The 22,267-nt window shown below is 43.0% G+C and overlaps 2 protein-coding genes across 2 annotated transcripts; both read right to left on the minus strand.

Annotated features, from left to right (window-relative positions):
• Positions 1-5,423: 5,423 nt before the first annotated feature.
• LOC139374751 (uncharacterized) lies at positions 5,424-21,609 on the minus strand. The gene is made up of 6 exons (XM_071115880.1): positions 21,142-21,609; positions 20,624-20,754; positions 20,282-20,443; positions 13,239-13,400; positions 8,871-8,982; positions 5,424-8,721 (listed from the first exon to the last, which is right to left on the minus strand). The coding sequence occupies exons 1-6, from the start codon at positions 21,395-21,397 to the stop codon at positions 7,847-7,849; spliced, it is 1,698 nt and encodes a 565-aa protein (XP_070971981.1). The 5' UTR covers positions 21,398-21,609; the 3' UTR covers positions 5,424-7,846.
• LOC139374752 (gastrula zinc finger protein xLCGF3.1-like) lies at positions 19,117-20,017 on the minus strand. The gene is given in 1 exon segment (XM_071115881.1): positions 19,117-20,017. A coding segment is annotated over 1 exon segment (837 nt). The 3' UTR covers positions 19,117-19,180.
• Positions 21,610-22,267: the final 658 nt, after the last annotated feature.

Below are 22,267 nucleotides of genomic sequence, written 5' to 3' on the forward strand. Positions count from 1 at the left end.
ATCTCAGCTCACTGGTCACCATAGCAGCACCCACCCATAGCACGTGCTCCAGCAGGTATATCTCACTGGTCACCCCCAAAGCCAATTCCTCCTTTGGCCGCATTTCCTTCCAGTTCTCTGCTGCCAATAACTGGAACGAACTGCAAGAGACTCATATCTCTCTCACTAGCTTTAGAGCAGCTCACCAGCTGTCAGAGCAGCTCACAGATCACTGCACCTGTGCATAGCCCATCTGTAAAAAGCCCATCCAACTACCTAATCCCCATACTGTATTGATTTATTTATTTATCGATCTTGCTCCTTTGCACCCCAGTATCTCAACTTGCACATTCATTTTCTGCACATCTATCACTCGTTTAATTGGTATATTGTAATTACTTCGCCACCATGGCCTATTTATTGCCTTTACCTCCCTTATCTTACCCCATTTGCACACACTGTATATAAACTTTTTCTACTGTATTATTGACTGTATGTTTGTTTATGTAACGGATGTGAAACGGCTAGCTTAGTTAGCGGTGCACGCAAAAATAGCGTTTCAATCAGTGACGTCACTTGCTCTGAGACCTTGAAGTAGTAGTTCCCTGGCTTTTGTGGAGCGATGGGTAACGATGCTTCGTGGGTTGTTGATGTGTGCAGAGAGTCCCTGGTTCGCGCCCGGGTATGGGCGAGGGGACGGTCTAAAATTATACTGTTACATTGATGCTGTTGACCCGGATCACTGTTTGCTGCGGAAAAAAGGAGGAGGTCAAAAGGGGGGTGAGTGTAACGGATGTGAAACGGCTAGCTTAGTTAGCGGTGCGCGCTAAATAGCGTTTCAATCAGTGACGTCACTTGCTCTGAGACCTTGAAGTAGTATGCTCTGCAAGGGCCGCGGCTTTTGTGGAGCGATGGGTAACGATGCTTCGTGGGTGACGGTTTTTGATGTGTGCAGAGGGTCCCTGGTTCGCGCCCGGGTATGGGCGGTCTAAACTTCCCTTGGCCAGGTCGCAGTTGTATATGAGAACTTGTTCTCAACTAGCCTACCTGGTTAAATAAAGGTGAAAAAAAATAAAAATATGTACATATAATTACGAAATAAAGTGACATAGCAGCAGCTTATGTGATGAGTATAAAAAGTTGGTGCAAAAAGGGTCAATGGACAAAGTTCAGGTAGCTACTTGGTTAACTATTTAACTAACTACTTAGTCGTCTTATGGCTTGGGTGTATAAGCTGTTCATGGTCCTGTTAGTTCCAGACTTCGTGCTTTGGTACCACTTGCCGTGCGGTACTGGAGATTGCAATAAGACTTGGGTGGCTGGAGTCCGTGACAATTTTTAGGGCCTTCCTCAGACCACCATGTCACGTCTGATGCAGAGCTCACTGCTAGCCCGACCACCGAGGTTGAGGAGCCTAGCAGCAAATTCAATACCCGCCCATCCCCCATACCGCCTGCAGACCCAACAAGATTGAAAATAGTCATGGCCTAGCACCAACAGCACGAGGGAAACATCATCACCAAACACCACTGTTACTCCAGCCACTAGCACCTGAAAGTAGTGGTGCGTGGGTAAAATCCCTGGGGAAGTCAAGCCAGGAACAAAAATACCATATTACAACCTGTGTTGTGATAATAGCATTGTTTGCTCTATAACCTGTTAGTTCATATGCCTTGACATAGCTATATATAGGCCTAAGGCTGAGACAATAAGACGACACAGTGGCAGAATAAATTCAACCACACCTGCGTTTCATCACAAAACCAGAGAGCAACATCTGTCCGGTGAAGTCCACAAGGCATATTGCATGTAACAAGCAGTTACATGACCTACACAGCATGGTCAAGCAAGTTAATGTTTCCGACATTTTCGGACTCCTAACAACTATTGATTTAGAACCATGGAGAGTTAAGCAAGTCACAAATAAAACACTGTTCCAACGCAATTTCAACATTTCATCATCATCAAATCACCTATGCTTAGTCTAATACAGTGACAAATAACAGATACCAAAAACAATTTAATCCAACGTAAACTAAATACAGTATGATTTGGCTGTCCATGGTACTGATTTCATGTGTGTTCGTGCGTGCTTGCAAGTAGAACATGTTGACTCACCCTACTTGTAGAGAAACGCCAATGCCATCCTCCTCTCATGTTGCCGAAACGGTCTATGACTCTGTCATACAGTTCTTCCATTTAGTTGTTGTTGTCCTAGGCTACCTGATAAATGAGGTAGTTTTTTTTCTTGGTTCATATATTGCATCCAATGAATATACACCACTGCTGTCGACGACCCCGGTGATGAGGAGGAAGAGCCTCCCGTCTTGACACTTACCCAAGCCGCATTTTCAGTGGGAGAAAACAGGCTTTTTGTAGCGCCTGGTTCAAGGTCTGCAGTTGGTTGGGGTGTACGCTATGTCGTCTGAGGAGGCGATAGATTGACACGGTAATGTATGTAGTTCCCTGTACAATTTCTTTAGGAAACCCACGGTGGCTGCACAGTACAGTGGGAAAAAAACTGAAAAGACTGCTTGATCCGAGACGGAATGGCCACCTTGCCATGCTGTCAGTCATCTTTAAATCAAGTGACATCACAGAGATGCTCGATGAAGTGGAATCTACTCGCGTATATGGTGCTGCTATGTGAGACTTGAGATCACAGGCATACTGAAAGCAGCTGAGAGCCGAGCTTTAAGTTTATTGCTAACACGGCTCACAAAATCCTGGGGCTCCTTGACCCTCTTAACAAGTTACTGCAGTCTGAAACTACTGATTTGCAGACCGGTGTCAAACTTGACCGCAGTACCTATGGGTGAAAAACTGCTATGTGATGCTGAATTCTGAAAGCTTTGGGAGCCATTCCAGGAGGGAGGGCAGGAGCATATCTGCTCCAAGCAAATGATGGAGAGTCATGAGAAACTCTGCAAGAGTATCTATTTGAACAGCCTTGTCTCATAGACTAGAAGTAACATAGTAAATCTGGGACACTCAAATTAGTAGGATATGTTTGGTATGCTTCAAAATTCAAAAGGCACTCACACATCTGAGCCATCTTTTTTGCAGGTGCATGGTAACAATTGAATACAATGAGAAAAAAGAAGAAACCCACATACAGGAATATGATTCCAAATAAATGACATTATTACATGTTCCGCCACCCATGTTATCTACATTATTAAATGTCCACGTGGGCTATGTAGGTAAAACCTCTCGTTCTCTCAAGCAGATCATTTGTGAACATAATGGTTGAAATCAGGAGAAACGACAGGTATTATCCAGTCAGCAGTACATTTTAATGACCTGAAATATGACATTTCTACCTTTTAGATTTTGTGGTATACAGAAAGTTAAGATATCAGACAGGGGAGTTGATATAAATAATACACTGAGCAAAAGTAATGTTTTGGGGATTTTCATCCAGACATTATTTCCTAAAGGTCTTAATGATGAAATGACTATGTGAAATCGGCAAAAAAAAGAAACGTCTCTTTTTTTCAGGACCCTGTCTTTCAAAGATAATTTGTAAAAATCCAAATAACTTTACAGATCTTCATTGTAAAAGGGTTTAAACACTGCTTCCCATGCATATTCAATGAACCGTAAACAATTAATGAACATGCACCTGTGGAATGGTCGTTAAGGCATTAAAAGCTTACAGACACTAGGCAATTAAAGTCACAGTTCTGAAAACGTAGGACACGAAAGAGGCCTTTCTACAGACTTTGAAAAACACCAAAAGAAAGACTCCCAGGGTCCCCGCTCATCTGCGTGAATGTGCCTTAGGCATGCTGCAAGGAGGTATGAGGGCTTCAAGGAGGCATGAGGACTGCAGATGTGGCCAGGGCAATAAATTGCAATGTCCATACTGTGAGACGCCTAAGACAGCGCTACAGGGAGACAGCTGATCGTCATCGCAGTGGCAGACCGTCCTCGCAGTGGCAGACCACGTGTAACAACACCTGCACAGGATCGGTATATCCGAACATCACAACTGCGGGACAGGTACAGGATGGCAAAAACTGCCCGAGTTACACCAGGAACACACAACCCCTCCATCAGTTCTTAGGCTGTCCGCAATAGGCTGAGAGAGGCTGGACTGAGGGCTTGTAGGCCTGTTGTAAGGCAGGTCCTCACCAAACATCACCGGCAACATCGTCGGCTATGGGCACAAACCCACCGTCGCTGGACCAGACAGGACTGGCAAAAAGTGCTCTTCACTGACGAGTCGTGGTTTTATCTCACCAGGGGTGATGGTCAGATTCACGTTTATAGTCGAAGGAGGCCTGTACTCTGGAGCGGGATCGAGGTGGAGGGTCCGTCATGGTCTGGGGCGGTGTGTCACAGCATCATCGGACTGAGCTTGTTGTCATTGCAGGCAATCTCAACGCTGTGCGTTACAGGAAAGACATCCTCCCCCCTCATGTGGTACCCTTCCTGCAGGCTCAACCTGACATGACCCTCCAGCATGACAATGCCACCAGCCATACTGCTCGTTCTGTGCGTGATTTCCTGCAAGACAGGAATGTCAGTGCTCTGCCATGGCCAGCGAAGAGCCCGGATCTCAATCCCATTGAGCACATCTGGGACTTGTTGGATCGGAAGGTGAGAACTAGGGCCATTCCCCCCAGAAATATCCGGGAACTTGCAGGTGCCTTGGTCGAAGAGTGGGGTAACATCTCACAGCAAGAACTGGCAAATCTGATGCAGTCCATGAGGAGGAGAAGCACTGCAGTACTTAATGCAGCTGGTGGCCACACCAGATACTACCTGTTACTTTTGACCCCCCCCCCCCCCCCCCTCTCTCGGAGGACCTGAGCCCTAGGACTACCTGACATGATGACTCCTTGCTGTCCCCAGTCCACCTGGCTGTGCTGCTGCTCCAGTTTCAACTGTTCTGCCTTAATATTATTCGACCATGCTGGTCATTTATGAACATTTGAACATCTTGGCCATGTTCTGTTATAATCTCCACCCGGCACAGCCAGAAGAGGACTGGCCATCCCACATATGCTCTCTCTAATTCTCTCTTTCTTTCTCTCTCTCGGAGGACCTGAGCCCTAGGACCATGCCCCAGGAATACCTGACATGATGACTCCTTGCTGTCCCCAGTCCACCTGACTGTGCTGCTGCTCCAGTTTCAACTGTTCTGCCTTATTATTATTCGACCATGCTGGTCATTTATGAACATTTGAACATCTTGACCATGTTTTGTTATAATCTCTACCCGGCACAGCCAGAAGAGGACTGGCCACCCCACATAGCCTGGTTCCTCTCTAGGTTTCTTCCTAGGTTTTGGCCTTTCTAGGGAGTTTTTCCTAGCCACCGTGCTTCTACACCTGCATTGCTTGCTGTTTGGGGTTTTAGGCTGGGTTTCTGTACAGCACTTTGAGATATCAGCTGATGTACGAAGGACTATATAAATAAATTTGATTTGATTTGATTTTAGAGAATTACACTCATAATTATGCATTTCTATATAGTACAGATCAAGGACCCATGATGTCATTATGTTACTGCGTGTTGATCCACTTCACTGACTGTAGTTCAATCATCTACATTGTTTTTTTCAAACTCAAGGTGTCATATCATAGCTGACACATTCTTTCTGCAGACATATTTGAATCTGAATTCAGAGTTTTGGGGAAAAAGTGGTCACAAAAAAACTTTCTTTTATCAAAATTTGCATCTGCACCGTTCCTCAAATAAATGTGTTTTAGTAACATTGTCAGTGGCAATTGTTAAAAGTAGACTTCTGCATATACAGTTGAAGTCAGAAGTTTACATACACGTAGGTTGGAGTCATTAAAACTCCCTTTTCCACCACTCCACAAATTTCTTGTTAACAAACTATAGTTTTGGCAAGTCGGTTAGGACATCTACTGTGTGCATGACACAAGCAATTTTTTTCCAACAACTGTTTACAGATTATTTCACTTTTATTACAGATTACTTTTATTACAGACTATTACTTATAACTCACTGTGTCACAATTCCAGTGGGTCAGAAGTTTATATACACTAAGTTGACTGTGCCTTTAAAAAGCTTGGGAAAATTCCAGAAAATGATGTCATGGCTTTAGAAGCTTCTGATAGGCTAATTGACATAATTTGAGTCAATTGGAGGTGTACCTGTGGATGTATTTCAAGGCCTACCTTCAAACCCAGTGCCTCTTTGCTTGACATCATGGGAAAATCAAAAGAAATCATCCAAGACCTCCACAAGTCTGGTTCATCCTTGGGAGCAATTTCCAAACGCCTGAAGGTACCACGTTCATCTGTACAAACAATAGTACGCAAGTATAAACACCATGAGACTACGCAGCTGTCATACTGCTCCGGAATGAGACAAGTTCTGTCTTCTTGAGATGAACGTACTTTGGTGTGAAAAGTGCAAATCAATCCCAGAACAGCAAAGAACCTTGTGAAGATGCTGGAGGAAACAGGTACAAAATAATTTATATCCACAGTAAAACAGGTCCTATATCGACATGACCTGAAAGGCCGCTCAGCAAGAAAGAAGCCACTGCTCCAAAACCGCCATAAAAAAGCCAGACTACGGATTGCAAATGCACATAGGGACAAAGACCGTACTTTTTGGAGAAATGTCCTCTGGTCTGATGAAACAAAAATAGAACTGTTTGGCCATAATGACCATTGTTATGTTTGGAGGAAAAGGGGGAGGCTTGCAAGCCGAAGAACACCATCCCAACTGTGAAGCACGGAGGTGGCAGCATCATGTTGTGGAGGTGCTTTGCTGCAGGAGTGACTGGTGCACTTCACAAAATAGATGGCATCATGAGGATGGAAAATTATGTGGATATATTAAAGCAACATCTCAAGACATCAATCAGGAAGTTAAAGCTTGGTCGCAAATGAGTCCTCCAAATGGACAATGATCCCAAGCATTATTCCAAAGTTGTGGCAAAATGGCTTAAGGACAACTAAGTCAAGGTACTGGAGTGGCCATCACAAAACTCTGACATCAATCCTATAGAAAATGTGTGGGCAGAACTGAAAAAGCGTGTGCGAGCAAGAAGGCCTACAAACCTGACTCAGTTTTACCAGCTCTGTCAGGAGGAATGGGACAAAATTCACCCAACTTATTATGGAAAGCTTGTGGAAGGCTACCCAAAACGTTTGACCCAAGTTAAACAATAAAGGCAATGCTACCAAATACTAATTGAGTATACAAAAACTTCTGTCCCACTGGGAATGTGATGAATTAAATAATAGCTGAAATAAATCACTTTACTATTTTTCAGACATTTCACATTCTTAAAATATATTTGTGATCCTAACTGACTTAAGACAGGGAATTTTTACTAGGATTAAATGTCAGGAATTGTTTAAATGTATTTGGCTAAGGTGTATGTAAACTTCCAACTTCAACTGTAGGTGTATGTATGGTTTGTTAAACTTTGCAATCAATGGTTTTTTCTTAGCATACATAAAGTGAAAAAGTGAGCATCAGCGTCACTGTTAGCGTGGAATTGCACACTACATACATCTTCACTACTTCGTCAAGTAAACATTAATTAAGGCACTATCATTCTCACTAATAAACACCTAAAGACAAAGTCTGTCACTCTTCATCAGTGACGCATTTTTACAGACACCATCACACCAGCCATCACCATATTATCTACTCTGCCTCATCATACTTTTTCCTAAGTTCTCCTCATCCAGTTCCCTACTATATCCCAAACAGAATTAACTACAAACTAACTAACTAGTACTACGTTACATGTCACTACTCATGTGCATTTTCTGCTGGTGTATCCTGAGGTAGCTCCTCCCTGAGAACCTCTTCCTACAGTGCGTACAGGCGAAAGGCCTCTCTCCCTTGTGGACCTTCAACTGCATCTTCAGCTGGTGGGAGAACTTATTCTTACACTGGGGCAGCTGTAGGGTTTCTCCCCTGTGTGGACCCTCTGGTGCCTCTTCAGGTTGGACGAGTGTGAGAAACTAGCCCGGCACAAGTGGCAGCCGAATGGTTTCTCCCCTGTGTGGACCCTCTGGTGCCTCTTCAGGTTGGACGAGTGGGAGAAACTAGCCCGGCACAGGTGGCAGCCGAACGGTTTCTCCCCCATGTGCAACCTCTGGTGGATTGCCACCTGTTGGGGGAAACGGAAGGCTTTCCCACAGAACGAACACGGGAAGCGCTTCTCTTTGGCGCCGCCACCTTTACTAATGCTGCTTCCACTACTGTCATTTGTCAATGGGCTTGTGTTGCCATTTAGTGTTGAGGCACAGGCATTGTCTGAGGTCTGGTTTAACATTAGGAGAGTGTGAGGAGGACGAATGCCAGGGAGTGTCTGTGTTGTCGCAGGGTCCATGTTCCAATTGATAGATCCTATAGAAGGTAGGCTGAAGGCAGCATCGGTTACAGGGTTAACCTGAGGCCCAATCCGTCTCTCTGAATCACAACTATAGGAGCAGGACGGAGCATCGCTAGCAGAGTCTGTATCTGTTCTCTCCCGCCGCATACAGACACCTCCCCGTCCCTGCAGACCAAATCTACCCCTCGCCCTGGTCTCAGCCAGTCTGTTGTCACGGAGTCTAAGATCGGATGTTGTTTTGTGTTCGACTGTCTGTTTCTGGTTGTGGTTAACAGTGTTGTTCCCCAGCCCAGAGTTGAGGACACTGTCCCATCCCCTGACATCCACTATGTCACCTCTGGTCCTGGCCTGCGAATCCAAGATGGCCACCCAGTCTCCTTTGTTAGCCTCCAGCCAACTACCTGCAGGAATAGGTCACAAAATAGACTTTAAAAATATGGCAAAGAAAACTCTACATATGGAGTTGTATGGACAAAATAATAGCCAGGTGCATCACTATTCCCATTGAAGATCTATTACTGTATGTAGGCTATATGTATTTCTCTCTTACCTTGCTCCCCCATCTTTAGTCCACTCAGCAGATCAATGCTCTCTGCTTCATCTTCCATTGTCTCCTGTTTGACCAGCAGCAGATCAGGCTTCCCATCCTCCATGTCTATTGACTGCAATAGTAAAGGTTGGGTTTAGTTGGCACTATTTGGGTTGGACTTGTATCATTGAAAGGCATGTACGCAGACAACACTATTTGGATCCCCATCAGCTTTTGCTGAAGCAGCAGCAAAAGTCTTCCTGGGGTCCACAAAAAAAACACAAAGGACGACAAGTAACAAAACACTTAGTGATAGACAAGGACAGTCACACAAATTTAAAATACTATATACAAACAATACAACAACAAAAATGTGTGTGTTAGTGTGTCGCCTCACAGACCCCACCGGTCAATGAGATGCATGAGTAATAGGAGATGGAATGGAGTTCCATGCGATCACGGCTCAGTATAATACTGTGTGTTTCCGTTAATTTGTTTTCGGACTTGGGGACTGTGAAGAGACCCGTGGTGGCATGTCTTGTGGGGTGTGTAAGCTGAATGTTATTTGATTATGCAGACAATCGGGAATTTTCATCACAGTAATATTTCCGGATGAAAACTGGAATAGAAGCAGTTCATCTCTCGTCAACCCTTTAGTGCTCCTGAGTGGCGCAGAGGTCTGAGGCACTGCATCTCAGTGCTTTGAGACAGATGCAGCTTTGCTAGGTAGGTCTTTCTTTGCTGCACTTGACCATATTACCAGACAGTAATCAAGATGGGCCAAGACCAGACCCTTAACAGTTGATTTTACAGTGCAGGTGATTTGTACTGTAACACAGAACAACAGACAGGCCCCTCCCCATCTTCACAACAACTCTCATTATGACTTGACCATGATCAGAGGGGTGAAGAGGAGCTCCGTGGAACCTGAGAGTTCGGAAGTAATTTAGCCATTCAGTGTAGTCTTAGCGATCTGTAGATTTGCTATTTATGCAAGTTGTCATGTGAATTAACTTGTGACATTCCTGGATTACTCATTATACTGATAGTCCGATTTAATTAAGTAATTCAATAGTCAGTTAAAAAAATGGTTAAGGGTACAAGACTGTAAATATCTGGCTGTGTTGGCAAAAATCACTACATATCCCATTGAGCCAAGCGGAGAGAGGCTGACTGTTGTCACAGTTCCAAGACCAGTCAGAAATGTCCAGCTAACCCTACGCCAATGATGCCGGTGGATCTCAAAACTGAACTTGAATCCCCGTTAAGTAGCAATGATATCCTTCACCAACGTCATCTTATGACAGACATCTCAAACCAGATATGACTGTTCAACAAAACATAATTACATTTTTCCCCCAGCTAATTACTTAGTTACATGATTGTATAACTAGCAAAGAAGTTTTGAAATTGAGGGTGCAGTATTTATGAAGTTCGGCATAGTTCAGCTAGACAGCTAGTTTAGCCCAGTGAGGTATAATAAGAACATTTTAGCCAGGGAAAAAGAGCTTGGGCCTAGTGAGCATGTGCACTAATTAAAGAGACAGATTGTAGTTATGCCCTGATTAGTCATTGAAATGATTGTCAATATCAAAAGGTTTTGTTATAAATTACCCATCAAAATTAATGATGGAGAATAATTGGGATTTCTACCCATAATATAACTTAAGGTACTCCAAAGTATTTTTCCATTGGGATTTTAGGTCATTTATCTTGGTTTGGTAATATAATTTCATAATTTTGTTAAGTTTTGTAAAAAAAAAAAAAAATCTACATTTACATTATGTCAACCAATCAGCTGAGCTGCCTGGCTGACTTTGCCACCTATTTTGCATTATTTATTTGAACGAGTGTTGTCATGATACCAACATTTTACAAACGATACAATACCAGGCCAAGTATCACGACACCGAATAGTATCACGATACCATGGTTGGGGGGAAAAATCTGTGGCTTAGCATCCTGTGCGCACCGTTCATCGGACGCTTGTTCACGTTTTCAAAAATGCCTCCAAAAACCTGTCACTAAAATTCTGACTTCTACTCAATACAACACATTGAATTTAACTTCACAGTGTTTAACAGAACACGGCATAGAAGGGCTGATTTGTTGATATTTGCAAAGGCCTACCTGTGATTTAGCTGGAGGAATAGGAGGAAGGAATATACTGTACATGCATATTTATCTGCATGTCATTGTGCCAGTAAGGGGAAAAACACTGCATGAAACCTTTACTCTTTAGTTAACAGGCACACACACACTGTCGCCCTCACTCTCAAAAACACACACACACACACACACACACACACACACCACTCTCTCTAACCCCCCACAAACACACACTGCTCCCAACTTTTACAATGTTAGGCACCAAACTGAATTTAAGGAGCACCAGAAAGACATTGATTTTTGATATAGTTTAGGCTTACATTAGGCCTATGTGAATCCTACCTTTGGAAGCACATCTCATGAGCAGCAGAGCCTTTTCTTTCTTCCTGTGCCAATCAAATTTGCCTAAACTTACTGTCAAGTTTAGGTTGTTAGCTAGCTACAGTAGGTAACACGACCGAACAACGCTGTTAGTTATCAAACCAATTATTAGCGACCAGGGATTCTTTTAAAAATGGCCCGCGACATGACTTGTGAAATTATGTCAAATGCGTGCGAATCCCGATAGAAAGAAAAAAAGGCATCTCCGGTAATATTTGTTTAACCGTTTAGGTTAGAGACGAGTCGTTTTATTTGCTGTAAAGCTGCAAGCATGCGTGTCGCAAAGCAGTGCTTGATTTTCCCTCTCTGACACTCAGAGGCTGCATGACAGTGAACTTGCAAAGTCTACCCAGACTGATCTGTGCTCATGGTTATAAAAGGCGAGGACATTTTACAATTTATCCACATTGCTTACTTTGTGCGCTGCTCCCATGTAATACGTTTACAAATCTAACAGAAGATTCATCAGGGTCTGCATCACCGCAAAATTATATATATATATATTTTAATGACAGAGGAATAGACTCACATGGAGAACAGACGGAGAGAAGCAGGTGAGTGAGGGCTGGTAGGGGATGCGGCTGGCTGATTTACAGCTGCCACGTGATATGCCCATGAAAGTTGAGTGGATATTACTGGACCTGCTTAAACAAGACACTCTGTGTGCAATAATAGTGTTTAACATGCTTTTTGAATGACTACTTCATCTATGTATCCCCCACATACAATCATCTGTAAAGGTCCCTCAGTCAAGCAGTGAATTTCAAACACAGATTCAACCACCAAGACCAGGGAGGTTTTCCAATGCCTCGCAAAGAAGGGAACATGTATGTACATTTCTATTAATTGGATTGTTGGTTCTCCCATTGATCAGGTTCCCAATTGTAAATATCTGGGCATTTGGATTGACAAAGATTTAATATTCCCCAAAAAAGTTACGGATGAGCTAGTTAAAAAACTTGAAAGTGGGATTATTTTCTAGAAATAGATATTTCCTTTCCCAGAATAGCAGAAAGCAGATTGTACAGTCAACTTTCCTGATAGTTTTTGAAAACGGTGACACCATTTACAAGATTGCCGCAGCCACTAGTTTTAAACCTTTAGATACCGTCGACCATAGTGCCATTTGTTTTATCACAGGTGACAGTTTTAATATTCACCACTGCATCCTGTATCAAATTGGCTGGTCCTCATTAAAGTCCCGAAGATCACTTCATTACTCCTTATTTGTTTGTTTAATTGTTTACAAAGCTCTACTACACAAGCTTCCAACTTACCTAACTTTGTTGTTAAAGTATAAAAATCATGAGATACCAAACCCATTCATACGGTTGGTTAACACTTGAGTTTCCTCGGGTCTCCGCCAAACTAGGTAAATCCACTTTTTGTTATAATGCACCTCATTGCTGGAACCAACTACAAAATACATTACAATTGGATGTTCTGGTGCCGCTCGGGCAATTTAAAATATTGTTTGGTGGCCATCGTAAACTTTTCTTGAATATTTGTGTAATTCTGTATTTTTGTTTGTTTTACATTATATCGGATTTGATTATGAATTGTATAAGCAGGGCCCACTTGTGAAAGAGACCCTGGTCGCAATGATGACTAAGGCAACATCAGGGCCGGTATCTAGAAGTAGGAGGGCTCATCTAGGATCACATTTTATTGGTCACATACACAGATGTACACAGATGTTATTGCGGTTGTAGCGAAATACTTGTACGTCTCAGCGTAATAATGCTGATCTAGGATTAGGTCCCCATCTGTCTACCTATCTTTATTCATTAGAATCTAAAAGGCTAAACAGATCCTAGATCAGCTACCCTGCTCTGAGAGGCTTTGTAGATACGAGCCCTGACCTACTAACATGCAGACAGTAGTTTACAGTGGGCTCACCTCAGTGAGACTGTGTGTGATCCTGTGCTGCTCAGCTGGTTCCTCTGTGGGTTCAGGAGGTGTAGTCTGGTTTTCCTCCATGTCCATGTTCCCCTCAGGGTTCCCCAGACTCTCCTCACACCCCTCCTCCTTCACCAGCAGCACCTCTGGACCCTCCTCCTCCTGGAAGAGACAGGTGATACAGATATACACTCCCTCAGGTATATACACACAAATAATAAACACACTTTCAACATGGAGTGTTTACCCATCCCCACTGCGTTTGAGTCCTATACTCTAGTTACATAACTTTATTACTTTATTGTTGTTAAACCCATCATAGTGGACATGTTGTGGGTAAAAAATAATTCAGCTATGATAAGTTCTAAGTCGCCATCAGACAAACCTGACTAAACTATTTTGAGGTGTACAGTAGGTGTTTGTTAGTGTGTGGGTATGTGTAGGTATATTTAGTAAGTGTATATTGGTTATAAAGCACTGTCAGGTGTATGCAGAATAGGGTGAGATCAGATGTGAACTAAAGAAAGTCTCAGTCTGCATGAAAAGTCCCATTTTGTATTTATTAAACACAAGTTTTAAATACACCATATGAAAACCACATATACACGTCTCAACTACAAATCTCCATGATAAACGACATACATTCTCATTAAAAAGTGTCTTGGGAAAGAAATGAAGTAGTTGAATGGAAGTAATGAAATAGGCATTTATGAACGTCAGAGCCTATACAATACAAACAATATATAAACATACTTTTTAGGCTTATATGCCTAGGGCTGGGCGATACGGCCTAAAAATCATTTAGATTTTTTCAAACTTATGGGTGATTCATGATCTATATCTCGATTTTCTAAATAAGCTTTGTTGCACAATTAAAAAAGGTCAATACAATTAATTTCAAACAGTCATAAATAAATCTAATGAATTAAGGGTTTGTAAAATTATACCTAGGCTAAATATGACCTTCCACAACCATAAGACCCACAAATAATGTAATTATTTTATCAAAATATTTTAAACAGCTTTTTTTTGCATTAATCACTGACCTAGCTTTCTAGTCTATGAAAATGCCATTTATGTTACAAATTTAACCAGAACCCTGCATAACGTGCATTCACTAATAATGACTATCTCCTTGTAGCTGAAAATTAACACCAGTCTCATAAACAATCTCTCAAGCACAAGTCCACGTTCTAGTGAGTAGCCAGCTAATCTTTATATTTCAAGTCTAGCCAACTTCAAATCAAAGTTATTGGTTCACTTGGATCTATTTGCTTGCTACCAAGGCAGAACAGTTGAAGTGTGATGATTGCACCCTCCTGTCCATCTCCAACTGTTTGAACAACATAGCCTGTTCACTTTGTTTAGATATTGAAATCAAGTGGCCTACCTGGACAAGAAGATGCTTATTTCTCGGAATGAGAACGAGTTGCCAATTCCTTTTATGAATGTATTTTTTTTTCTTTACATACATACATTGCACATTTATAAAACACAGACTAGACAGCAAGCGCATGTGTGCTATGTGGCTAAAATACAGCTAGCGGTACGTAGAACCACAACCACTTGCGACAAAACTGAACATTAATTTTCCACAATCATGTTTTTTTAAATATTTTTTTCACCCCAATTTTGTGGTATCAATTGGTAGTTACAGTCTTGTCCCATCGCTGCAACTCAGATTCAACCACAAAGACCAGGGAGGTTTTCCAATTCCTCGCAAATAAGGGCACCCAGTAGATGGGTAAAACATTTTAAAAAGCAGACATTGAATATACCTTTCAGCATGGTGAAGTTATGAATTACACTTTGGATACACTCAGTCACAACAAATATATAGGCGTTCTTCCTAACTCAGTTGCTGGAGAGGAAGGAAACCGCTCAGGAACTTCATCACAAGGCCAATTGTGACTTTTAAACAGTTAGAGTTTCATGGCTGAGAGAAGAAAATTGAGGATGGATCAACAACATTATAGTTAATCCACAACACTAACACAAATTACAGAGTGAAAAGAAGGAAGCCTGTACAGAATAAAAATATTCCAAAACATGCCTCCTGTTTGCAATAAGGCACTAAAGTAATAATGCAAAAAAATATGGCAAAGAAATAAAAGTCCTGAATGCAAAGCGTTACGTTTGGGGCAAATCCAATACATCACTGAGTAACACATCATATTTTCAAGCATGATGATAGCCACATCATGTTATGGGTTAGCTTGTAAATTGGCAAAGGACTACGGAATAGAGCTAGGCGCAGGCAAATGCCTAGTGGAAAACCTGGTTCAGTTTGCTTTCCAACAGACACTGGGAAAGAGTTCACCTTTCAGAAGGACAATAACCCAAAACACAAGGCCAAATATATACTGGAGTTGCTTACCAAGATGACGTTGAATGTTCCTGAGGGGCCTAAGTACAGTTTTGACTTAAATCTACTTGAAAATCTATTGCAAGACTTGAAAATGGCTGTGGAGCAATTATCAACAACCAACTTGGCAGAGTTTGAAGAATTAAAAACGTATGTGCAAATATTGTACAATCCAGGTGTGGAAAGATCTTAGACACTCACAGCTGTAATTCTAACATGCATTGACTTAGGAGTGTGACTACTTTTATAAATTAGATATTTCTGTATTTTCATTATGGGTTATTGTGTATTTTCATTATGGAGTATTGTGTATTTTCATTATGGGGTATTGTGTAGATGGTCAAGAGTTATTATATTTTTAATCCATTTTGAATTCAGGCTGTAACAAAATATGGAATAAGTCAAGGGCTATGAATACTTTCTGAAGGCACTGTAGAATGCAAAATATATATACAAATAAAAACAAAATTCTTGTGATACATGCATTTCAAACATTAATTTGAATTAATTGGATATAAATCGCCCAGCCCTATACAGTTGAAGTCAGAAGTTTACTGTGACTTTAAACAGCTTGGAAAATTCCCCAATGTTAGGTCATGGCTTTAGAAGCTTCTGTTAGGCTAATTGACACCATTTGAGTCAATTGGAGGTGTACCTGTGGTTTTATTTCAAGGCCTACCTTCAAACGCACTGCCTCTTTGCTTGACATCATGGGAAAATCAAAAGAAATCCGCCAAGACCTCAGAAAAAACATTGTAGACCTCCACAAGTCAAGTTCATCCTTGGGAACAACTTCCAAATGCCTGAAGGTACCATGTTCATCTGTACAAACAATAGGACGCAAGTATAAACACCATGGGACCACGCAGCTGTCATACCGCTCAGGAAGGAGACACGTTCTGTCTCCTGGAGATGAACGTACTTTGGTGTGAAAAGTGCAAATCAATCCCAGAACAACAGCAAAGGACCTTGTGAAGATGCTGGAGGAAACAGGTACAAAAGTATCTATATCCACAGTAAAACAAGTCCTAAATCGACATAACCTGAAAGGCCGCTCAGTAAGGGAGTAGCCCCTGCTCCAAAACCGACATAAAAATGCCAGACTAAGGTTTACAACTGCACATGGGGACAAAGATCGTACTTTTTGGAGAAACGACCATCGTTATGTTTGGAGGAAAAAGGGGGAGGCTTGCAAGCCGAAGAAAACCATCCCAACCGTGAAGCACAGAGGTGGCAGCATCATGTTGTGGGGGTGCTTTGCTGCAGGAGGGACTGGTGCACTTCACAAAATAGATGACTTCATTAGGAAGGAAAATTATGTGGATATATTGAAGCAACATCTCAAGTCAGGAAGTTAAAGCTTGGTTGCAAATTGGTCTTCCAAATGGACAATGACCCAAAGCATACTTCCAAAGTTGTGGTAAAATGGTTTAAGGACATCGAAGTCAAGGTATTGGAGTGGCCATCACAAAGCCCTGACCTCAATCCTATAGAACATTTGTGGGCAGAACTGAACAAACGTATGTGAGCAAGAAGGCCTACAAACCTGACTCAGTTACACCAGCTCTGTCAGGAGGAATGTGCCAAAATTCACCCAACTTATTGTGGGAAGCTTGTGGAAGGCTACCTGAAATGTTTTACCCAAGTTAAACTATTTAAAGGCAATGCTACCAAATACTAATTGAGTGTATGTAAACTTCTGAGCCACTGGGAATGTGATGAAAGAAATAAAAGCTGAAATAAATCGTTCTCTACTATTATTCTGACATTTCCCATTCTTAAAATAAAGTGGTGATCCTAACTGACCTAAAACAGGGAATTTTTACCAGGATTAAATGTCAGGAATTGTGAAAAACTGAGTCTAAATGTATTTGGCTAAGGTCTATGTAAACTTCCGACTTCAACTGTACATGCCTTATACACTGCTCAAAAAAATAAAGGGAACACTTAAACAACACAATGTAACTTCAAGTCAATCACACTTCTGTGAAATCAAACTATCCACTTAGGAAGCAACACTGATTGACAATAAATTCCACATGCTGTTGTGCAAATGGAATAGACAACAGGTGGAAATTATAGGTAATTAGCAAGACACCCCCAATAAAGGAGTGGTTCTGCAGGTGGTGACCACAGACCACTTCTCAGTTCCTATGCTTCCTGGCTGATGTTTTGGTCACTTTTGAATGCTGGCGGTGCTTTCACTCTAGTGGTAGCATGAGACGGAGTCTACAACCCACACAAGTGGCTCAGGTAGTGCAGCTCATCCAGGATGGCACATCAATGCGAGCTGTGGCAAGAAGGTTTGGCGCAACCAGGAGACAGGCCAGTACATCAGGAGATGTGGAGGAGGCCGTTGGAGGGCAACAACCCAGCAGCAGGACCGCTACCTCCGCCTTTGTGCAAGGAGGAGCAGGAGGAGCACTGCCAGAGCCGTGCAAAATGACCTCCAGCAGGCCACAAATGTGCATGTGTCTGCTCAAACGGTCAGAAACAGACTCCATGAGGGTGGTATGAGGGCCCGACGTCCACAGGTGGGGGTTGTGCTTACAGCCCAACACCGTGCAGGACGTTTGGCATTTGCCAGAGAACACCAAGATTGGCAAATTCGCCACTGGCGCCCTGTGCTCTTCACAGATGAAAGCAGGTTCACACTGAGCACGTGACAGACGTGAAAGAGTCTGGAGACACCGTGGAGAACGTTCTGCTGCCTGCAACATCCTCCAGCATGACCGGTTTGGCGGTGGGTCAGTCATGGTGTGGGGTGGCATTTCTTTGGGGGGCCGCACAGCCCTCCATGTGCTCGCCTGACTGCCATTAGGTACCGAGATGAGATCCTCAGACCCCTTGTGAGACCACATGCTGGTGCGGTTGGCCCTGGGTTCCTCCTAATGCAAGACAATGCTAGACCTCATGTGGCTGGAGTGTGTCAGCAGTTCCTGCAAGAGGAAGGCATTGATGCTATGGACCGCCAGTTCCCCAGACCTGAATCCAATTGAGCACATCTGGGACATCATGTCTCACTCCATCCACCAACGCCACGTTGCACCACAGACTCTCCAGGAGTTGGCGGATGCTTTAGTCCAGGTCTGGGAGGAGATCCCTCAGGAGACCATCCGCCACCTCATCAGGAGCATGCCCAGGCATTGTAGGGAGGTCATACAGGCACGTGGAGGCCACACACACTACTGAGCCTCATTTAGACTTGTTTTAAGGACATTACATCAAAGTTGGATCAGCCTGTAATGTGGTTTTCCACTTTAATTTTGAGTGTGACTCCAAATCCAGACCTCCATGGGTTGATAAATTTGATTTCCATTGATAATTTGTGTCATTTTGTTGTCAGCACATTCAACTATGTAAAGAAAAAAGTATTTATTAAGAATATTTCATTCATTCAGACCTAGGATGTGTTATTTTAGTGTTCCCTTTATTTTTTTGAGCAGTGTATATATATCACACAACGTCGAATGCAATATTCTACACTGAAATCGGTAACTCTTGTAATTCCAAATGAGTCTGTGGATCTTTTTCGTCTTCTTGTCTTTAATGCAGGGTTTGATCTAACCGTCAGAAGCTACCGAGTGGAATGTTTTTTCTTCTGGTATCTCCTCTCTGAGAACCTCTTCCCGCAGTGCGTACAGGCAAATAGCCTCTCTACCATGTGGACCTTCAGGTGCATCTTCAGCTGTTGCAAGAATCTCTTCTGACAATGGGGTCAGCTGTATTATTTCTACCCTGTGTGGACCCTCTGGTGTCTCTTCAGGTGACCAGCCTGGGCAAAGGCCATGGGACACTGGGTACAGCTGAAGGGTTTCTCCCCCGTATGGACCCTCTGGTGCCTCTTCAGGTCACCAGCCTGAGCGAAGGCCATGGGACACTGGGTACAGCTGAAGGGTTTCACCCCTGTGTGGACCCTCTGGTGGATCTCCACCTTCTGGGGGCAGCTGAAGCCTTTGCTACAGAAAATGCAGAGGAACCGTTTCTCTTTACTTTTGCCTGATGTTGCTCCTCCACGCCGAGCCTGGGCTTTAGCCCTGTCATTTGAGTTCAATCCCTTATCGAAAAGGACGAGGCAGTGTGGATCAGTAGGCCCCATTGATCTGGACACTGGGTCGCGATTCCTGAACGTGTGTAAAGGGGAGTGGGTAGCGACATTTGGATTTGTCTCTAAGCTTTCCCTGTAATCTAAGAAATCTCTGCCCTGTGTGAGTCCATCTCCTAGGTGACTATCTGCATTCCATGTGGGAGGAACGTCGCCCTCCACTTTCACAGTCACTTCATCTATGCCCAGAACCTCGCCTTTCTCATCTAGGCACCCTTCAGAGTATACACTACTACTGTACTGGTTCCAGTCCCCTCTAGACAGATCAGTTCGTGTCTCTAAACCCAAGGATATGTTACCAGGGTCCATTTCTGTTGCATAAGAGCAAGACGGTTCATCCCCGCCAGTGTCTAACGAGTCACCATCAACATCCCCACGGGAATGAACAGTCCTCTGGTTCTGGTGAAATACTGGTAAATACTCTGAGCCAGGAGGACAGCCCAATCTCCCCAGGCCCAGTATCTCTGGGCCTGATGATCTGTGTTCAGATCCTCTGTGTAATTGCATTTGTGTTACAGTTAAAGTCTCGGTGTCTGTCTCAGACTTGAGGACGGCGATCGGCGTTCCACTGACCTCCGTGATGCTGTGTCTGGTCCTGGGCTGCGCAGTGGTGGGGTCCTTCGTGGCTACAGGGGGCTCTCCAGCCGTTCCATTCTGGATGTCTCTGCTATGCCGTGGGTCCTGCTTTCCTTCAGACCTCTCCTGCTTGACCCCAGGACCTGCAGCCTCTGTAGACTGACACAAGAAGAGTGGAGGTTATTAACGGATAACAATGTCGTAGGGAAGTCTCACAAGCTCCATTATGGCAGATAAAAGAGGATGTACATGTAAGCAAGTGAAAAGCTGAGGGGAGCCTTTCTGAAGTGAACTGGTCACACGATGCACTGTAATTTAATGTAACACTATTCCACTAACCTCTATCACGATAATGTTCTGTGGTGAGGTTCCACTCCCCTCATCAACAGTGATTAGTTGGTCATCTCTGCATGTATTGTGTCCCGCTGGATTCACAAAGCTCTTGTGGCCTCCAGTGAGATGTATTTCACCTGAGAGAATGATTGGGGGAAAGAGGTGGTTTAGGTGCTGTCAATGGTATATTGTACACTATTGACACTGTCTACAATTGACAAGGATGTAAAGTAGCAATTCTCATAACTTCTTGATATAATATGTACTGAGATGTATTATATTCCATGCATAACACTGTTTTCATTGTGTAAATAGAATATGCAGTAAATCAAGAATCTGGTTAGAATATGATATTGTGTCTTTGCGCAAGATAGCTTACTAATCAGGGTAATTATTGCACACTATCCAACAACTGACCAATACCTAATTATGTGTAATACATCCGAACACAGAGCGGATTGGGGCGACAGTCACTAAACTATATATTAACGGTGACAGGCTGCGCAGCCTCCGCCAAAATGTACCTCTTGCCATTCTTCTGTGTCGGTCAAGGATCTTGACACTACTGGGACTGGCAACGACACGCTCCCGTGCCACCTTCAGTTCCAGTAGCTGTAGTTTCCTCCGCAATGCCCTGTTTTCTTTCTGGCTTTGAGTTATTTCCAAACGAAACACTGCATAGTCGTCATCTACGAGTTTACAGACCTCTGCCACGGCTGCATTCGCCAGCACCTCCATGATGGAGGCTATTTGAGTGTGAAAAACCATACAGTTAGCCATTGTTAGCTAACGTTATATAGATAACATCTATCAACCAAGTCGTCTTCAACGCAAATTAAACACTACATGTGATGCTGTGCAGTTAAATTCGTTATATTTTGAGTTCCATGATGTTAATAAACGTATAAATAACAACAATAAAACCGCTAACGTGGAAATTGTTCATGGTCACTGTTCACTTCTTCTTCCTTGGTATAGTGTCGCCTTATTCTGAAACGTCACGGTGATCCTGGCGAGTTATCAGCTGCAATCGTGTTTCTATTTCCGGCAACATTCGCGAAACGCTAGCGCGTGCTAGAGGCGGGAGGTGAAAGCTGCAAAAGCGGTACCTTTAGTTGAGAGCTTGATAGTTTTACAATGACAGAACCGCACAAAATCCTAATATCGATCAACATGACAAGCATTATGTGTTCAGTAAGAGGCTATTACAATAATTGTATGAAGAGGAGGTCGTTTTTACAACAAGAACGTTTTGAACACCATCTCTGCGACATCGATCTGTATGTACCTGTGGAGCCCCATAGGACCTGCATCCACCTTTGCGGCTCTGGCTCAAAGCGTTGAACCTAAAGAAACTTCCAAAACGTCTCTTTGTGGGCTCCTACCACTTCTTTGACAAGAAGCCTAAAGTGGAGCATCCTTACCCAGACAAATGGCTTGGCTACGATCCTCCATTGTTGTGTTTTTTTTCACCTTTATTTAACCAGGTAGGCTAGTTGAGAACAAGTTCTCATTTACAACTGCGACCTGGCCAAGATAAAGCATAGCAGTGTGAACAGACAACAACACAGAGTTACACATGGAGTAAACAATTAACAAGTCAATAACACAGTAGAAAGAGAAGAAGAAGCAAAAGAGTCTATATACTTG

The sequence above is a fragment of the Oncorhynchus clarkii genome, chromosome 19 (assembly GCF_045791955.1).
Source record: "Oncorhynchus clarkii lewisi isolate Uvic-CL-2024 chromosome 19, UVic_Ocla_1.0, whole genome shotgun sequence".
NCBI classification, from domain to species: domain Eukaryota; kingdom Metazoa; phylum Chordata; class Actinopteri; order Salmoniformes; family Salmonidae; genus Oncorhynchus; species Oncorhynchus clarkii.

Excerpts from the sequence above, each read along its gene's own strand:
- LOC139374751 (XM_071115880.1), bottom strand. The coding sequence starts at position 21,397 with ATGGCTAACTGTATGGTTTTTCACACTCAAATAGCCTCCATCATGGAG. Across the intron at positions 20,444-20,623 it reads AGAACATTATCGTGATAGAG|TCTACAGAGGCTGCAGGTCC; the intron begins GTTAGTGGAATA and ends TTCTTGTGTCAG. Across the intron at positions 8,722-8,870 it reads ACTAAAGATGGGGGAGCAAG|GTAGTTGGCTGGAGGCTAAC; the intron begins GTAAGAGAGAAA and ends CTATTCCTGCAG.